Source organism: Phascolarctos cinereus, unplaced genomic scaffold, assembly GCF_003287225.1.
Source record: "Phascolarctos cinereus isolate Bilbo 61053 unplaced genomic scaffold, phaCin_HiC Scaffold_5;HRSCAF=322, whole genome shotgun sequence".
Lineage (NCBI taxonomy): Eukaryota > Metazoa > Chordata > Mammalia > Diprotodontia > Phascolarctidae > Phascolarctos > Phascolarctos cinereus.
Genome location: NW_027555958.1, coordinates 10124521 through 10143513, shown reverse-complemented (window position 1 = coordinate 10143513; position 18993 = coordinate 10124521). Strand labels below are relative to the sequence as shown.

Sequence of the window (18993 nt, the reverse complement as noted above, 5' to 3'; positions counted from 1 at the left end):
GACCTTGGGCAAGTCACTGCTTATCACTGACCCTTGTTTTTCTCATCTTTAACATGAGGGGACTGGAAGGATTGATCTTAGTCTAAGATCCTTCTCAGCTCTAAATACTATAATCAGTTAGAACTCATGCATCCTCAAGGGGGAGAAAGGGGAGACAACATATCTAGGGATGCTATAAGAGAAACCCAAGATACCGAGTGTATGGAGACTCACTAAGGGGAGGGGGGAAAGTGTGTTGGAATTGTCATACTGAGGCAGAATCAAGATGGCAGGGAGAGATGAGGTTTAGCCTGGCTTGTCCAGCACACCTCTTTGACAAAGATCTAGAAAACACGCCAAACCAAATTCTTACTGGGAAAGTCAAGAAAAAGCCACAGTGAGGCATTTTTGCAGACCAGGGCAGCTTAGAGGGACAGACAGAGAGGTCGGTGAACACTGGAGACAAGGCTTCTGTTGAGCTTTCCAGGACACGAGTGCAGGAAGCACAGGGGAAGAAAGAGATCCCAGGGGACCCCTGAACTAGCACTGGGTGCTGGGACCTGGGCCATCTGTTGGCTCTACCGCCTGGATCCTGGGTGAAGAGGAACAGTCCCAGCTGCAAGCACGGGCCCTCGCCATGAACTGGACAAGGAACAAGTTCCAGACGCTTGGCTGTGTGGTCCTGAGACCCACAGCAGAGCAGCAGCTCGGTTCTAGCCTTTGGCCCAGTGGCTAAGCCCGCAGAACTGCCAGGACAGGAATCCCGGACCAAAGGGGAGCCAGTAAGTACTTCAGTCTCTCTGAACCTGCAGAACCTCTCAGTGGGTTAACAGTGTCTAAGGCCTCCAGCAGACTATTGGAACTCAACCCCACACAAGCCAACAGACCCAACTTCATTGTCCAAGAGGATGATAAACAGACCACACCACTCTGGGAGTGCTAAAAACATGCAGGGCCCCCAGACTGAGCTGTGAAGCAGCAAGACATAAAAGGATGGAAGGTCAAGCCAGACATCCCCTCCCAAAGTACGTGGAGCCCAGCACTAACACAAAATGCAAAGTCCAGAAGGAGGCTACAAGAATGAACAAACGCAGAAAGAACCCAAGCATCAAAAGCTGCTATGGTGACAGGGAAGTCAAGACACAAACACAGAAGACGGTGACTTGTAAACATCTACAAGCAAGACTCAAAGGGAAAGGGCAGATTGGACACAAGTCTAACAAGGATTCCTAGGAGAGCTAAAGCGAGAGTTTAAAAAAAAAGGGTTAAAAAGTGATTTTAAAAACCAAATGAGAGCAGTAGAGAAAACGAGAAAAGAAAGACTAGGGAAGAAAGACAGGAAAAGAGAATGAACAGCTTTGTAAAAGAGGCATAAAACCTTAATGAAGAAAATGACTCCTTGAAAATTAGAATTGGCCAAATAGAAACTAGTAACTCCATGAGACATCAAGAATTGGCATAGCAATGCAAGAGACTGCATTCTGGTTAGCAGGCAAATCGTTCAAGTTTATTTAGGGAGAGTTGCCCTTTTTTTCAGAGTAATGGATCCCAAATTATCAGTGAATATAGTGGCATATTTATACACTTGCAGACCCATAGGAGCCGAAAGAGAGTGGGTTTTAGTGAGAACAGGTAGGGAGCAGGCTTCAAGGTCACATTTGGCAAGCACCCCAGGGGCAACGTTCTTGGGAACTGATGCTTCAGTTTGAGACAAAAATGATCCAATTCAGCTGCTCAGATGTGATAAGGGCGCCAGGAGACTGAATGAATAGGAGTGAATGGGGGAGGGGAGAGACAGGTCTGAAAGGTGGGAGCCAACTCTTGAAAGCCAACATTTGTGAGAACCCACAAAAGGAAAGGCCTTGGGTATATGAGAAAACCCGTTCTTCCAGCTTCCCAAGTTTTCTTCACAAAACAGATCAATCTGGCATCTTCTCATTTCTAATGTGGGAAAAGTAACTTTTTGCCTTCAGTTAGATGAGAGCATTTAGAACATAAGGCAGGAAATATAATGGGAAAGGATTAGGTATATATTTTATCTTTTCCATGATAGACCCTAACTTGATAAAGAACTCTGTTAGTGTCTCTTTTTATAGGTATCCTATCCTAAATTCTATTTTATTCTAGATTCAATTCTATTCTAGATATTTGTATAAATGTTTCCTGGCTTTTTTGTTATAAGGTCTTTTCACTGAAGGAACTATTTTTTTTTCATCTTTATATTCCAAATGCTGTGTGTAGTAAATCATAAATTGAAAGGCTAATTATGTTTACAGAGCCCTTGAAAATAAATGAGAATGTGATGTAGAGTTAAACTCTTATCAGGTGAATGTGTGAAACTTAATATGGCAGAAGCAGCGGGAAAAGTGATCTAAGGGAGGAAGAAAGGACAGAGAGGGAAAGAGCTCTGAAAGCAGGAATGGGGAACAGAGACACAGAAGCTGTGAGAGGCGCCCGTGAAGAAGTGGCACCTCTGACAGCAGAAAGCGTGGCAAACAGGGTGGCCCCCAAAAGGCATGGGGCAGAGGCAGGGAGTGGCGAGGCCAAGCTAGAAACGGCCAGCCCTGGATGCGACAGAATGGGAGGGCCTTGTTCCAGGAAGGGAAGGACCTGTGACTAGGGGAAGGGGATGGACTCTTGAGGCATCACAAGAAATAATGCATCATTCCCGAAGGAGACGTGGAGGATACATACAAAATCTAACCGTGCTGAATGCAGAAGACATTTATCCACGGATGGCGACTGCACAACCCCAGTACTGTATGGAAAACCGCGAAGAAGCGCAACGGGTGACTTCTTGGACCCCTCTCTTATTCCAATCAGTATTAATCAGGGGTGCTGATTATAAGCTCTGCATATTGGGCCTCAGAGCTGGGAACTGCAGATTGCAAGTTCACTTGCCCAATCATAGGAAGCTAACCAGACGCCCTCCACCCTTGTTTTTCCTTGTTACGGGACGGAGCCCTGCGTGCCAGAGGTGAGTCAATTACATGGAAAGCCCCTCAGCTTCTCATCCCTCTATTGGCCGACATGGGAGATAAACATAAGCCAATGAGTGACCTAGTTGCCTGTCTTCGACCTGCCTTTCTAGCAGCCCTCAGCCCATGTGGATGCCTTGACATCCACTCATTAGCCCCACCCCATGAGCCTGTGCATCTGCTTTGGTAGGACCCAAGATAGCGCACTAGCCTGTTTGGCAACCAATGGGATTTTGCATTTTGTGTAGACCCTCCGGGAGGGGCGAGGGCAAGGTCTATCCACCAATCAGATTCTGTATTTTTGGCCCGCTCCACCTGCATCGTCCAGCTATCAAGCATTATAAAACTAAGGCCTTGGAGGCACGAGGCATCTCAGATCCACTGCATTAGAGGGGGCCATGGACCCTTGACTAAAATATCGTTGGCTCAGAGCTCTGTCTCAGTTTTTTTTCTTGCAGATTGGACAAATTTGAAAATCCCCACAGAAGGGAAAGAGTCCTAGGGGCATAAGGTAATGGGCTGCACCCTTTGTTAGCACCTTGGGAAAGGAAAGGAGCCCAGGTGTTATTTTTGGTGTTTTGTTTTGGGCTAGGTAATGGGTTAAGTGACTTGCCCAGGGTCACACAGCTAGTAACTGTTATGTGTCTGAGGCTGGATTTGAACGCAGGTTCCTGAATCCAGGGCCAGTGCTCTATTCACTGTGCCACCTAGCTGCCCCACCCCCACATGTTATTTTTAAAGACCATAAATAAAGGTTACTCTTTCACATGGACTTGTTGAAAATTCTCATTTCTACAGTGCCTTCCACTTACACTACGTGTGGATAGAGAGAGGGACGGAGATGTCCATATTGTCTCCTCCATTGAAATGTAAGACCCTTGAGGACAGGGGCCCTATTTTTGTCTTTGCTTGTATCTATTCCCAGCTCTTAGACCAGTGTTTGGCACAGAGCAGGCACTTGAGGAATGCTAGGTAACAGATTTTTAAATATTTTTGTTGACGTTATTCAACATCTCCCTAAAGTGCTCGCTGAGCCCTGAACTCCAATCAGAGAGACCCCTACCACTTCCTGAAGCATCACTTTCTATGCCTGCTTAGCTTTTTTGGGAAGTTTTTGTGACAACCAGTCAGAATTTGTCCCTTTGAAACACCCACCCTTTGCTTCTCTGGAGCTAATAAACACCAGTTTTCTCCCTCTTCCAGAGGACTACCTTCCGATACTAAATGGTATCCATCATGTTCTCCACAAATCTTTTTCTCTCCAGGCTAAATATTGCTGGACCCTTGAACAGATCCCTCCATGATACAACCCAGAGTCCCTCCCCAACCCTGAAACGAATGCAGCTCCTCAAAGTCCTTAAAATGTGCTAGCCTGAATTGAACACAACCTTCCAGGTGTGAGCAAAGGAGGATCACACTGTGTTTATAACGTCCTCATTCCTGACAACCAGGCCTTTCTTAATGTACCCCATGACTGCCTCAGACATTTTGGCTGCAACATCATAGCACTGATGCATACTGAGTTCACAATTCAATAATAACCAACCCAAAATCTTTTCCTATTGCCATCATATCACGTCTGCTCCATCTGGAATTGTTGAAGTTTTGTGTGTTTTTCAATCCAAATGCAAGATCTAACATCTATTTAATTTTGAAATTTGGCCCCATGTTCTAGACTGTCAAGACACTCCTGGATCCTGATTCTATTATTTGGTATGACCCAGATTGATGTGAACTCAAGTTTCTAAAAATAAAATGTTTATTATTATGAACTTGACAAAAATAAACGAGGATTATAGTTCCTAAGACCACAGAGTGTGAACTCAAAGACTCTTACAGTCCAGCCTCCTCATACAGCACCCAGTGCCTGCCTAACACAAGCTTCATATAGGTTTTGTCTACCTATTTTACATCACTTCCATATATAAAACCCTTGAAAAACAATACCAGTAACTGTGGATTTTGATTATATACAGGTTGTTTTTTAATTACACAACAAACTGGAGGTAGTAGTTCCAAAACCGTCTTGTCTGTGTCCCTGTTTCAGTGCAATGAATGATGACTGCCAATGATGGAGGATGAACCGTGTCTTCCACATCCTAGCAGAGATGCAGAATGAAAGGTCTATTTTCAGACGTGGCTGAAGTGCTACCAGGTTAGCTTGACTGCGTGTATATGTTAAAATAGAAGGCTTGGGGGTGGGGGGTGAGCGAACAGACGTAGATGAGGAGAGGAAGGTTAGTGACAGTGAGGCTAAAGAAAAAAGAACGTCAACAAAATATTTTTTAAATACACAGAAGGGAGCAGAGAATTTGGTAAGTGCAGCATCTGTGTCTCCACTTCAAGAGCTCGGGAGCCTGGGGCACTCCCTTGCAGGCCTTTCACTCTGCCGCTGAATCACTAATGATAACTCTTTAGAGTTGATGACTCAACCCAGTTTTGGACCCATTTAATTCGACACTATCTAGTCTACATTGCTCTATTTTTTTTTTCCACAAAAAGACTTCGTTAACTACCTTCACTCTAGGTTAAACTATACCTACAGCATTCCCTTAACCCCATTCAATCAACAAGCATTTCTTAAATGCCTACTATGTGCCAGGCACTATGCCAAGCACTGGGGATACAAAGAAAGTTAAAAAAAAATGAACAGTCCTTGCCCTCGAGGAGCTCACAGTCTAAGGGGGAGGGGTGGAAACAGCATGTAAACAAGATATAAACTAGTTTAGTAACCTCATCAATCAGTAAAGGAAATGAGTTTAGTCCAGCATAACATGTTCTTTTAAAAATAATTTTCATATGTTTTCATATGACCTCCACCCCTTTCTACCCAGGAAGCCATCTCTTGTAATAAAGAATGAAGATGGGAAGGGTAGGAAGTAAAACCAACCAACACAATCCAGCAAATCCAACAGTGAACACAAGGTTATCTATCCCCAGTCTTCCCATTTCTGCAAAAAAAGGGAGGCAAGTGCATTTCCCATTCCCTGGGGTCAAGCTGGGTCACTAAAATGACACTGCATTTAATTTTCTTGTTCTGTTTATATTGTTGTATTCATTGTCTATATTGTATTGCTGGTTCTCCTTACTTTATCCTGCATCAGTTCAGGTTATCTCATGTTCTTTTGAATTCTTCACCATTTCTTATAGCACAGCAGAATTTCATTATCTATAACACAATACATTTAGCCATTCCCCAATCAACGGGCAGCTACTTTGTGATAGCCTGTTCTTGATGAAGAAATTTATTACATTCAAAATGTTTTGATCCAGTATGGATTTTCTGATGTTTAATAAGGTGTCCACTCTGGCTAAAGCCTTTCCCACATTCATTACATTTAAAGGGTTTCACTCCAGTATGGGTTCTTTGATGTCTAATGAGGTGTCCTCTCTGGCTGAAGCCTTTCCCACATTCATTACATTCAAAAGGTTTCACTCCTGTGTGAGTTCTCTGATGGGTGATAAGGACTGCCCTCTGTCTAAAGCCTTTCCCACACTCACTACATTCAAAAGGCTTCTCTCCAGTATGAATTCTCTGATGATAAATGAGGTTTCCTCTCTGACTGAAAGCTTTCTGGCATTCATTACATTCAAAGGGTTTCACTCCAGTATGAGTTCTCTGATGTCTAATAAGATGGCCCCTCTGGCTGAAGCCTTTACCACATTCATTGCATTCAAAAGGTTTCTCTCCAGTATGGATTCTCTGATGGCTTTTCAATACTTGACTCTCAATGAAGGCTTTTCCACATTCATTACATTCAAAGGGTTTCACTCCAGTATGGATTCTCTGGTGATAAATAAGCAGCCCCCTCTGGCTGAAGGCTTTCCCACACTCATTACATTCAAAGGGTTTTTCTCCAGTATGAATTCTCTGATGGCTTTTGAGTACTTTACTTTCACTGAAGGCTTTCCCACATTCATTACATGCAAAGGGTTTCTCTCCAGTGTGAGTTCTCTGATGAGTAACAAGGATTGCCCTCCGGCTGAAGGCTTTCCCACACTCATTACACTCAAAGGGTTTTTCTCCAGTATGAATTCTCTGATGATAAATGAGCTGTCCCCTCTGGCTAAAGGCCTTCCCACATTCATTACATGCAAAGGGTTTCACACCAGTGTGAGTTCTCTGATGCCTAACAAGGTTGGCCCTCTGGCTGAAGCCTTTCCCACACTCATTACATTCAAAAGGTTTCTCTCCAGTATGAATTCTCTGATGGCTTTTGAGTACTTTACTTTCCCTGAAGGACTTTCCACATTCAATACATTCAAAGGGTTTCACTCCAGTATTTAATTTCTTATGTTTAATCAAGAGTTCCTTGTGACTAAAGCCTTTCCCATATTGATTACATTCGTAATGCTTTTCTCCAGTGTCACTTCTCTGATGTCCGGTGATATTTTGTCTTCTGCCAAAGGCTTTTCCACATTCATTGTGTTCATGTAGCCTTTCTCTAGTATGAATTCTATGAAATTTAACTAGGTCTGAGCGATAACTGAAGGGCTTTCTGCACGAGCTACACTTACCCAAGTTTTTCTCTAAGGAGGATCTATTACACACATTCAGTTCTGAAAAATCCCTGAAGCTCTTTCCAAGTGTCTTATATTTATGGAACCGTTTCTCCACACCTCCCTTCCACAATGCACCCAAGACTGACCCCAGACTAAAACTTCTCCCCAGTGTATTTCCCTGAGGCACATCCCCTTTATTAAATGTTGTTCTAGGAGGGATTGCCACTTGTCTGGACTGCCTCTCTTGGCTACCCTTCGGTTTCTCTAAATTAATATCATCTTCTCCAGCTTCTTGAATCTTTGAACACTGCATGGGATCCTTTGGCAATATTTTCTTGGATGATTCTTCCATGCAAACAGCCTGTATCAGAAGGGAGCCTTTGCTTGTAACCCTGCTGTCCTCAATACAGAGATCTGAAACAAAGGAAGGAAAAGTCACTAACTTACTATTTGTTATGCTGAAAAGAACTTTCATAGAAAGCTTTAGTACCTATCTCTTCTATCAGGAGAAAAATGTTCAATTTGGACCAGGCAGAACAAAACTGTTTAGAAGAAATGAAGCCAAAAACAGGTAAAAAGATAATAACAGAGCACTTGAGTGCTCACACTCAATGAATTAAAAAGCTACAGATGTCATTAAAAAGATACGTCAGCGAGAAAACTGAATTATCCTCTGCAGAACAGAGGAACGTCACTGAAGAAGGGATCAACTAACTCTATTATTCAATAGAAAAAGTATAAAGATTGCAAAGGATAGACAAAACTATCCCTACTTGCTGATGACTTGATAGTTTACTTAGAAAACCTTAGGAAATCAGCAAAGAAACTAACTGAAGCAGTTAATAGCTTTGGCAAAGGTTCAGGCTACTTAATAAATCCACAAAAATCAATAGTATTTCTGTGTGAATAAGGACATAATACAAGAAGCAACAATAGAAAGGGAAATCACACTCAAAATAACTACAAAATGCATAAAATATTTGGGAGTCAATGCACAAAATCTAAAAAGAAATAATAGAAAGGGAGGTGCCAAGAAAAATGAACCCAAATGGCATAAAATTTCTGAAAGCCAGCCCATCAGGGCATATTCCAGACTCAAATGAAATTTTAAAACACCTTGTAACAAAGTAAAGAATGCCCTTCTGCTGACTGGAGGGACAGACATTACTCACTGTTGGGCTGAGCCAAAATAATAAAAACGATGATACCATCTAAACAAATATACAGATTAGCAGCTATTCCAATCAACTTACCAAGGACATATGGGACCTTTATTTCTATCTTTTTGAGGCATAGGCCTAGAAGTGGGCTCTCTGGGTTCAAGTATATGGACATTTGGAAATTTTTCTTGGTTGCCTGTGGAAAGAGGCATACTGATACCCTGTTGATGGAGCTATGAATTGGTCCAATCATTCTGGAAAGCAGTTTAGAATTATGTCCACAAAGTAACTAAAATGTCCATACCCTTTAGGCATATACCTCAAAGAGGTCAAACAGAAGATCACATATATACCAAAATATTCCTAACAGCAGTTTGTAAAGGCAAAGAGCTAGAAACAAAGTGGATGGAGATATATGAGTGTGTATATGTACACACACACACACACACACACACACACATATGAATGCTTTAGTTGATGGTTATTCAATTTTAAATGTCTATTAAAAACAACAAAAATAAAGGAACATACATCTCTTTTCTGATACAAGGACATATGAGGAGAAAGAGAGATATCAGCAAAGTCATATGCTCAAGTGAAAGATACACCTCATGCCAGCCAGCCCCAGGTTCTGAAACCTTTGAGAAGAGCTCCCTGTCCTATCTTGCGAAGGGGAAGACACTTAAAGGACTCTCATCTACCTTTTCTTCACTCACTCACTCACTCACTCACCTGGACAGGAGCATCTTGGGCCTCCTCCCTCAGGCCTCCATGGGGCTTCTCCTCTCTCCAACAGGGAGATCACATCCAGTTTGGAAACAGGAAGCCCTATACATAAGGAGAGAAGTGGAAAATTGCTGGGGACAGGAAGCTTTCTGCAAATTCCCCCTAGTCCCAGAAAAGAGGGAGGCTAGACAGCATAGAAGGTAGACAAGGGGACCTCTGAAGTATGTACCATTTTGTAATGTAAGGGAGGGTAGGTCACAGATCTAGTTCAGGCTTAGAAAGAAAACAAGTTCATTGAACACTCCCAACACTACGGGATTTGGCTCTCTCAAGCCATTAAACGTCAGACATTCATTAAGCATCTAGTATGCATGTGCCAGACACTATGCTAGATACTTCGGATACAGAGGAGAACAGAATCCCTCCTGGCCACGGTGAGACATGACAGGCAAACATCACGAAGATGTCACCAGAGAAAGAACAAGGATGGGAGAATCTCAAGGAGGGGGGTCAGGAAAGGTCCCAGGAAGGAGGTGGTCCCTGAGTTATACAATGGCCTCGGGGAGACAGGAGGTGGGAAGTCAAGGCCGATGTTGCTGGAGAGGTGACAAAGGGGAGTAATATGGCACCAGAGCCAGGCAGTCAGGAGCTTCTAGAAATGGAGGATGGTGGGATCAGACCTGGGATATCCTCTGGGCCTTCATTTTTAAATCTTTCAGCCAGTAAGTACTTATGTGTGTAAAGAGCTACACTAGAGAGATGTAAAGCTTAGCTGGCTTGCCTCGTAGGGCTTCCAGTCTAGGAAGAGTAAAATCCATGTAGAAATCTCTGAAGAAAAGGGGGAGGAAAGGTTTCCCAGAGGAAGTAGTATCCTAATCCCCTGAGATTATGGCAGAAATCTTTGACCTGAGGGTCCAGGGAGCAGAGAAGCTGCAGCCTTGGGGCTGGCACAAGGAAGCTACAGGATTGCCATTTATAACACAGGAAGACCTCTAACCTGGGAACCCAGAACAGAACCAGTCTGCCTACTGTCCATAAAGGAGTTAGGACTCTCCTGGAGGGATAAGCAGTCACTGAGTCACGGGGCAGCTCTGCTTACCCAAGGAGACCAGGTTCTCATAGTTCTCCAACATCACATCCCTGTACAGGGCCCTCTGGGCAGGATCCAGGCGGCTCCACTCCTCCTGGGTGAAGTCCACAGCCACGTCTTTAAACATCACCGATTCCTGAGTCAAACACATTCCTGCTTAACCAGAGCCACTCCTCCTAGTCTTTACTGCTTACCACTTTGTCCTAGGCTCTTATGGACAGCTTTTCTTTATTGCTCATATTCACCCTGAAAAGTCCCTTCCACAAGTAAATCTCAAGAAAACATGTCCTTTACCCCTAAGGCCCCAGACCAGGCTTCATCTCAGAGTTGAGGCACAACCCTAACATCAGCAATTGCTCCAGAAATAGTAATTCCTAGCAGCTATGTAATAGCAATCCCTCTCTACCATTAACCCACACCCTCTGGCAGATGGCCTTGGGGGAAACCAATCCCACAAGAGGCTGGTCACGCTCAGCATTCTCTCCATTCCCAACTGTTAATGGCCCTCTGCTCTCTCTCATAGAGGGATCACTGCTTCTCCACCCTATTGTGGAAACCTGGAACAACATGGTGTCCAAGTTATTAAAATACTGACGATGAACAATGGCAGAGGCCTGCTCTGTTCTCTAACACTCACTTCCATGGATCCATGACCTTTCTGATGATGGCAAATGAAGATTATAACCCACCCATGCCTTCTCAGGCCGGGTGATCCCAGAAAATACCCAACAGACTCATGCAGGAGCCTTTCTCCATGTCTCCTCCTCCTCCTGAGGTGTTTGTACAGCCTGGGGCTAGCCATCTTTTATCCCTTATTCTCCCTACAGGACAGGGCCACCTAAATTTCCAGTTACACTTGTCAAAGAAAAGAAAAAGATTTTCATTGATATCTTTTGTTTTGACATTGCCTAGATGTCCTGTTCTATGCTTCTTCCAACCTCACCTAGAGAACTATCCCTTATAACAAGGTTGTTGGGGTTTTTTTTCAATAGGGGAAGAGAAAAAGAAATTCAGCAAACTTAACAATGTATTGAAAAAATTAGACCTTATGTCCCATGTACTGCATCCATGGGCCCCCACCTCTGCAAAGGAATAGGGAGAAGAATCCCTTCTTTCATCTCCACTTTGACACCAAGCTTGTCTCCACAGTCTCATGATGGTCAGTCTCGACTGACCAGTGGTGGTTCTTTCTATTGACACTGTTGTTGTCATTGCTTACATTGTTTCCCCAGCTCTGCTCGCTTCATTTGGCATCCGTTCATATGACCTTTTCCATTCTTCTCTGTATTCAGCATCTTTGTTGTTTCTGATAGCGTAGTCATATCCCATTCCACATCTCCCCACTGATAGGCAGCTTTGTTTCCAATTTTTTGCTACCACAAAAAGTACTGCTATAAATATTTGGTAGCTATCCAGACTTCCTCATCAATGCTGTCTTTAGGATATAAGCCACTAGTAGTGAAATTTTTGGATCACAGAGTGTAGACATTTCAGTCATTTTATTTGCATAAGTCCACACTGCTTTCCAGAGTGACTGTCCTAATTCACAGAGACCCAATAACACATGCCTGCACCTGTCTTTTGACAACTTCTCCAACAAGGACTAGTCTCATCCCTGCCAATTTTCCGGGTGTGAAGAACTTTAGGGTTGTTTTGATGTGTATTTCTCTATTAGTCACATGAGGCATTCTTTCATTTGGTTGTTAGAATACTGAGATCCTTCTTTCAAAAACTATTTCTTCATCTCCTTTGACTACGTATCTCTTGGAGAATAGCTTTTGGTCTCAAACATTTCGGCTAATTTTCTGCAAATCTTGGACACCAAACCCTTACCTGAGAAATTTAATAAAGATTTTTTTTTCTTAGTCAACCACTTCCCTTCTTATTGCAGATGCATTAATTTTGCTTGTGCAAAAGATTTTCACGTAATCAGAATTATCTCTTTACCTTTTGCAACAGTCTCTATCCCTACAGTTTGGTTAAGAATTAAACTCCCAGCAGGCAGTTTTCAAAGGAAAACAATCAAAGCTATTAATAGTGACAGGGGCAGCTAGGTGGTATACTGGATAGAGTATACTGGAGTCAGGAAGAGCAGAGTTCAAATCTGGCCTCAGACACTTACTAGTTATGTGACCCTGGCCAACTCACTTCACCCTGTTTGCCTCAGTTCTTTATCTGTAAAATGAACTGGAGAAAGAAATGGCAAACCATTATGGTATCTCTGTCAAGAAAACTCCAAATGGGGTCACGGAGGATCAGACACTACTGATAACAACTCAACAAACAACAATAGGGACATGAAAAAAGCTCTAAGTCATTATTGATTCAGAAATGGAAATTAAACCTACTCTGATGTATCACCTCACACCTATCAGACTGGTTAAGAGTACAGAAAAAGAAAATGATAAATGCTGGAGGGGACGTAGGAAAACAGTTTACACTAATGCACTGTTGGCAGAGTTGTGAACTGGTCCAACCAATCTGGAGAGTACTTTGGAACTACACCCACAGAGCTATAAAACTACGTGTACTCTTTGACCCAGCAATATCACTAACCCAGAGTGTCTGTATCCTAAAGAGAGCAAAGGAAAAGGAAATATTTATATTTACAGCAGTTCTTTTCGTGGGGGCAAAGAATTAGAAACTGAGGAGGTATCCATCAATGGGCTGAACAAATTATAGCATATGAACGTATGGAATACTCAAGGGAAGCCTTGTATGAACTGATGCAAAGTGAAGTGAGAAGAACCAGGAGAACACTGTACACGTTAACAGCCACATTGTAATAATAATCAACTGTGAAAGACTGAGTGACTGGTCAACACAATAACCTACCACAATTCCAAAGGACTTATGATGAAAAATGCTCTCCACCTCCAGATGGAGAACTACTGGGCTCAGAGTGCAGACAGAATCATATTTAGTTCACTTTCTCCTTTTTCAGAAACAGTTAACGCAGAAATTTGTTTTGCATGACTATACAAATTTGTAATGGGTTTTATTTTTCTTGTCTTCTCAATGGGAGGGGTAAGGGAGAGGGAGAGAATGTTGAACCAAAAATAAAATAAAACTGAATTTTAAAAAAAAGTATAGACCTTGATTTTAGAATCTGTCAATATCTATTATGGAGACATTCTAGTTCTCATAATCTATAAGCGCGAGGTCATCTCTCAGAACAGCCAGAGGCTTCGAGGGTTAGATCCCCAAAGAAGACTGGAAGGAAAGGGTGCCGCTGAATAAAGGAAGATATGTATCAATACACTGAGAAATGACATGGTATACAATGTGACAAAAGAGAAAGAGAAAGTGAACTTGAATTCACCTGAAATGTGGCTGTGAGGAATCCAAAAGTCACACCCTCCTCAGCCACCTCCATGCTGCTGTCTTGGTGAAGGGCACGGCCTCGAGCTGGACAAGAGAAAGAAACCACGGGGAGACCAACTCTAAAGCCAACCTCCTAAACAAAGCCCTCAAGAGCACCCCAGATGTCTTCATCCAAGCCCATCTTCATCGTCACTCCCACAGCCTAGATCAGCCCTTTAAGGACCCCAGCTGCCACTCACTGCTAAACAAAGTTATGATGACATTTTTTGGACGTTTAGTCTTATAAATTCATTCTACCTTCAACTAAGACTTCACTCTGTCAGTCCTTTCTTTCAGGCACGGCACATAGTAGGCACTAAATAAATGCTTGTTAAATTTATAGATTAATTCAGAGGTCAGGAAATGCTAAAGTACCTGGACTGGGTAATGATATACCCTAAAGGTGAGCAAAGCCAGAAGGGGAAATAAAAGTTGCAGCTAGCAGCTATGGTTATCCTTTCCCAAGCTATCTCCCCAGCCCCCCACCCCAGACAGGATTCTAATCCCCCATCAGCACTTCTGGAATTCTTACCTTTCTCCCCAAGCATTGAGTCCAAGGCCACGTGGTCACCCATCCAATCCTCTCTGGCCAGCCAGGATGACTGCCACTTCTTCTGCCACCAGCAAGTAGTCCCAGGGGCTGCCCCTTCACCTCAAGAGCTGCCCTGGAACTCTGATTAAAGGTCTCAGGACAGGAACCTTCTCCTGTGCTGGAGACATTTTCCTGGAAGACATCGTCTACCACCTTCACCTTCTAGTAAAGCCGGGACCTGGGAACTCAAAAGCAAGATCGCTTCAACTGGGGCTCTTCCCTCTGGGGCTCATCTGAGAACTGTGTCTCTGGTACTACAGGCTGGGGGTCAACTAGGATCCTTTCCAATGAAATCAGGGTTTGTAAAACAAGGATGTCCAATGTCACCACTTCTATCTGACCTGGTACAAGAGATGCTGGCTATAGCAATAAGACAAGAAAGAGAAACTGAGGGAATGACTGTAGGTAAAGAAGAAACGAAATGATCACTTTCTGCAGATGATATGATGGCATTCTTAAAGAACCCTAGAGAGCCAACTAAAATTAATTGAAATAACTTCAGCAAAATTGCAGGATATAAAATAAATCCACATAAATTATTAGTTTCTATATAGTATCAATAAAACCCAGTGGGAAGAGAGAAATTCCATTTAAAATTACTACAGAATGTATAAAATACTTGAGAATCTACCTACAAAGTACACACAAGAATTATATAACTACAAACTGCTGCTTACAGAAACACAGACCTAAATAACTGGAACTGTAATTGTTCATGGGTATGATGAGTCGACATGATAAAAATGACAATTCTACCAAAATCAATTTACTTATTAAATGTCATATTAATCAGACTATCAAAGAATTACTTTATAGAAGTAGAAAAAATAAGAAAAGTTATATTGTGGCCAAAGAGGTCAAAAAAACACAAAGAAATAATAAAAAAAGGTGTGAAGGAAGGAAGCTTAACAGGACCAGATCTCAAACTATACTACAAAGCATTGATTCTCAAAATAATTTGCACTGGTTAAAAATAGAGATTAATCAGTGGAACAGATGAGGTATACAACGTACAGGAAAAAATGAACTTTTCACCTGGTTTTTGACAAATACAAATACAAATACAAAGACCCCAGCTACTAGGGGTCCTTAATAAAGTTCTTTAATAAAGGGGTCTAATAAGACTCACTATTTGATAAAAGCTGCTGGGAAAATCAGACAGTAGTATGGAAGAAATTGGATTTGGATGGACACCTCACTACATATACCATATACCAAGAAGAATTGCATATGTGATTTAGATATAAAAGGTCACATAGTAAACAAGTTAGAGAAACATAGAAAAAATTCTCTCTCAGCTCTCTGGATGGAAGAAAAGTTCATGACCAAACAAGGGATAGAGGGAATCACAGATGATAAAATGGATGATTTTGATTGCATGTTCCATTTGAAAACAAATCCCAAAACCTGAAAAAGTTTTAGAGAGAATTTTATTAAGTCACTTGACAGAGGAGGGTTGGCCGGCAAACACGGTAGTTCCCTTTCATCATATTGGCAAAGATGACAAAGAAGGAAAATAACAAATGTTGGAGGGGCTATGAAAACAAGCACATTGATGTACAGCTGTTGATGGACCTGTGAAATGGGTATAAACATCCTGGAAAGCAATTTAGAATTATATAAAGAAAGTGACTAAAAAGTGACCCTTTAACCCTTTACCACTGTTAGGACGACACCCCAAAGAAATCAATGGAAGACAAAAAGGTCCTATATGTACAAAAATACTGATAACAATTCTTTTTGTGGTGGCAAAAAAAACAAACAAAAACAAAAAAACCCAGAAATTAAAGGATACCCATTAGCTGCAGAATAGCTGAACCCACTGTGGCATATGAGTGGGATGGAATATTCTTGTGCTATAATAAATGAGGAACTAGATGATTTCAGAGACATGGAGAGACTGGCATGAACTGATGCGAGCACAGGAACTGAGCAGTGAGCTAAACCAATACAACGAGCTTCACCATAACATCAATATTACCAAAACAATTCTGAAGACTTTTATAAGATGAAGAGTGAATTGAGCAACACCAGGAAAATCACTTTTAAAACAGCAACACAGCAAAGACACCTTTGAGAGCTATAAGAACTAAGATCCATGCAATGACAATCCAGAAGAGCCAAGGATGGGGCAATGGGGGTTAAGTGATTTGCCCAGGGTCACACAGCTAGTGTCAAGTGTCTGGTCTAAGGTCACATTTGAACTCTGGTCCTCCCGACACCAGGGCTGGAGCTCTATCTACAGCGCCACCTAGCTGCCCGCCATGTTGTCTGCCTCCTGACAAAAAGGTGAGAGAGTCAGGAGGCAGAATGAAGCTTGTATTTTTTGAGCATGGGCAATGAGGGAGCTTGTTTTGTTTTGTTTTGTTTTCCAATGGAGCGGGAGCCGAGAAGAAAGGACAACAGATTTTGTTCAATTAAAAAAAAATCTTAACAAAAAAATAAAAATAATGAAGCACGATCCAATCATATTGCTGTCAATGAAATCTTAATAAACTGACTGCAAATAGGTTTTGCACCATTAAAAAAATGTGAAAATAAACTATTGTTTATTTCATCCTGTTTAAAGTTTTAATTCTTGGTTTGTTTTAAAATGTACAAGATATGTTAATAGTACAGTGTATGACCCATATATAAACACACACATTGACTGGGGGTGGGGGCAGAGCAGGAGGGTGGGAAGGGGGCAAGGAATCACAGCCCTGCAGTTAGACAGAGCCTGGCCATAAAAACAGGATGGTAATGAGTTTCATTCACTCATGAAAGAGTTAAGAAAAACCTACTGTGAGTCATTTACTGGGGAAAATAAGGCCTTATCGGCCCCCTGGAGGTGGGCGTCAGCCACCAGAAGACTAGTCATCGGGAGATGATTTTTTTTGGGGGGGGCACAGTAACGCACCAAGAAGGTCCACTATGGTGTGGAGGGGATATTATTCACTGCATCCACCTGCTCGCCCCCCCCCCAAACAAAGGCACAGGTCTATACAGCATTTTTCATTAGAGGGTGCACCCAGATATTTTTAAAAAGATGAACATTATTGATTCATTAATCATAAAGGATATTATTTTTATCCATAAACTAAGGAAACGGAAACTTAACTAACCTTTACTGTTTTAAAAATTAACAACTAAATCTGACTTTAAAAATATAAGCTTTGCCACAAACTAACTCCTTTCACTCAAACTCTTAACTTAAAATTCAGACCACTTCCCTCGCCTCACCTTCCTCCCTCACCCTCCTTCCAGTCACCCCCACTGCAGGCTACCTCCTGTCCCCCGGCCCCCCACCCCGGTGGAAACAGATCCAGGACCCGAGGGCCGAAGAAGGAGCCCCGGCCCCCACCCGGCCCTACTTCCAGACCAGACCCCGATGCCATCACTGAGGGGAGCTATCACTCCGGAGAAGGGGCCCACCTTTTTCAACAACACCGCCATCAACGGCCACAAGTGGCAGTTGAGACCAGGAGCCTCCCGGAGTGGAGCAGCCCCTCCCTGCCCCGCCCCGATCCTGCCTCCAGCCCCAGGAGACCCCGTCCAGGTGCTGAGACCCAGAAAGGAGGCTCGCTCCACCAAAGCTCCGCTGTAGCCAATTGGTTCCCCATCAGGGACCCGCACGGTTTTCTCGGAGGGAATGACATTCAGGAGGCTGCATCCCGAGGTCCGGGGACCCTTCCATCCAATCCCCGCTGGGTTGTCTCCCCCATTAGAAGGGGAGCAGGTCTTCTACCGGGTCCCCAGCGCTGAACAGGCTTTGCACATTGTAAGCGCTGATGCAGGCTCCATTCATTCACTCATTCCCCTGCCCCACCCCGGCATCGGGAGTTCACCCACTGGGGAACAGAGACTCTCCTTCGAAAGCGTAAAATGCTGGGTTCTGCCTTCGCTGCCCCGCCCCATCCCCACAGAGCCCCGGGACTCACAAGGGATCGCGGCTTCGGCCCTGGACAGAAGGCTCCCTGGGTCCGGCCGAGATGCCCCCGGGGGGCTGAGGCATTGATTGCCCCAGGAAGCATTTCCAATCACCCCAAAACTAGGGGCACCTGAGATGGGAGCGTGTGGGAGGCCGAGACTGCGGTGACCAGCAACCAGGAGACGTCCAGGTAACCCCTGCTCCCTGCAAAGGGGCAGGGCGTGTCTGGGCACAATCGCCCACCTCCCCAGTAGTCTCTCTCAACCGCACTTGGAAATCCACACAGCCCCCACCTCCCTCTCACTCACGGCCCTCCTATCCGTGCTCAGATGGATTCAACGATCAAGAAGCATTTATTAAGCGCCCACGATGGCCAAACACTGCGAGGCATTGGGACTACCAGGACAAACGTGAAAACGGTCCCTGTCCTCAAGGGGCTTACTAAGGAACACAGGCGTGTGCAAGAGGGACGGGGCCCTGGGAGCGGGTAGGGAAGGGGATGCTGGAGCCACGGAGGAGCCCCCGGTCCTGGGAGCAGGGAGTGAGGAGGGGGAGTATCCCGGGCCAAGGGGCCTGGAGGGACGAGGCACGATCGGGACCTTCCCAGAGGTCCGGCGGGGCCAGTCTGGGAAGGGCATTGAACGCTACCCCAAGAATCGTTCCTGTCGGATCCCGGAGGGGACAGAGTTCTG

The 18993-nt window shown here is 43.7% G+C and overlaps 1 protein-coding gene across 4 annotated transcripts in view; it reads right to left on the bottom strand.

Annotated features, from left to right (window-relative positions):
• Positions 1-4698: 4698 nt before the first annotated feature.
• Positions 4699-18993, bottom strand: part of LOC110198027 (uncharacterized) — a 55355-nt gene continuing 41060 nt past the window's right edge. Inside the window, exons 2-6 of one of the 4 annotated variants that reach the window (XM_020972118.2) lie at positions 14332-14569; positions 13759-13844; positions 10446-10572; positions 9353-9448; positions 4699-7874 (exon numbers count right to left, since the gene is read on the bottom strand). In XM_020972118.2, the coding sequence (XP_020827777.1) occupies positions 6169-7874; positions 9353-9448; positions 10446-10572; positions 13759-13844; positions 14332-14374 (2058 nt within the window). In that variant the 5' untranslated portion in view covers positions 14375-14569 and the 3' untranslated portion in view covers positions 4699-6168. Of the gene's footprint in view, positions 7875-9352; positions 9449-10445; positions 10573-13758; positions 13845-14331; positions 17606-18993 lie in introns of those variants that run through there. The other 3 variants (XM_020972120.2, XM_020972114.2, XM_078154617.1) reach the window with 3 other exon arrangements.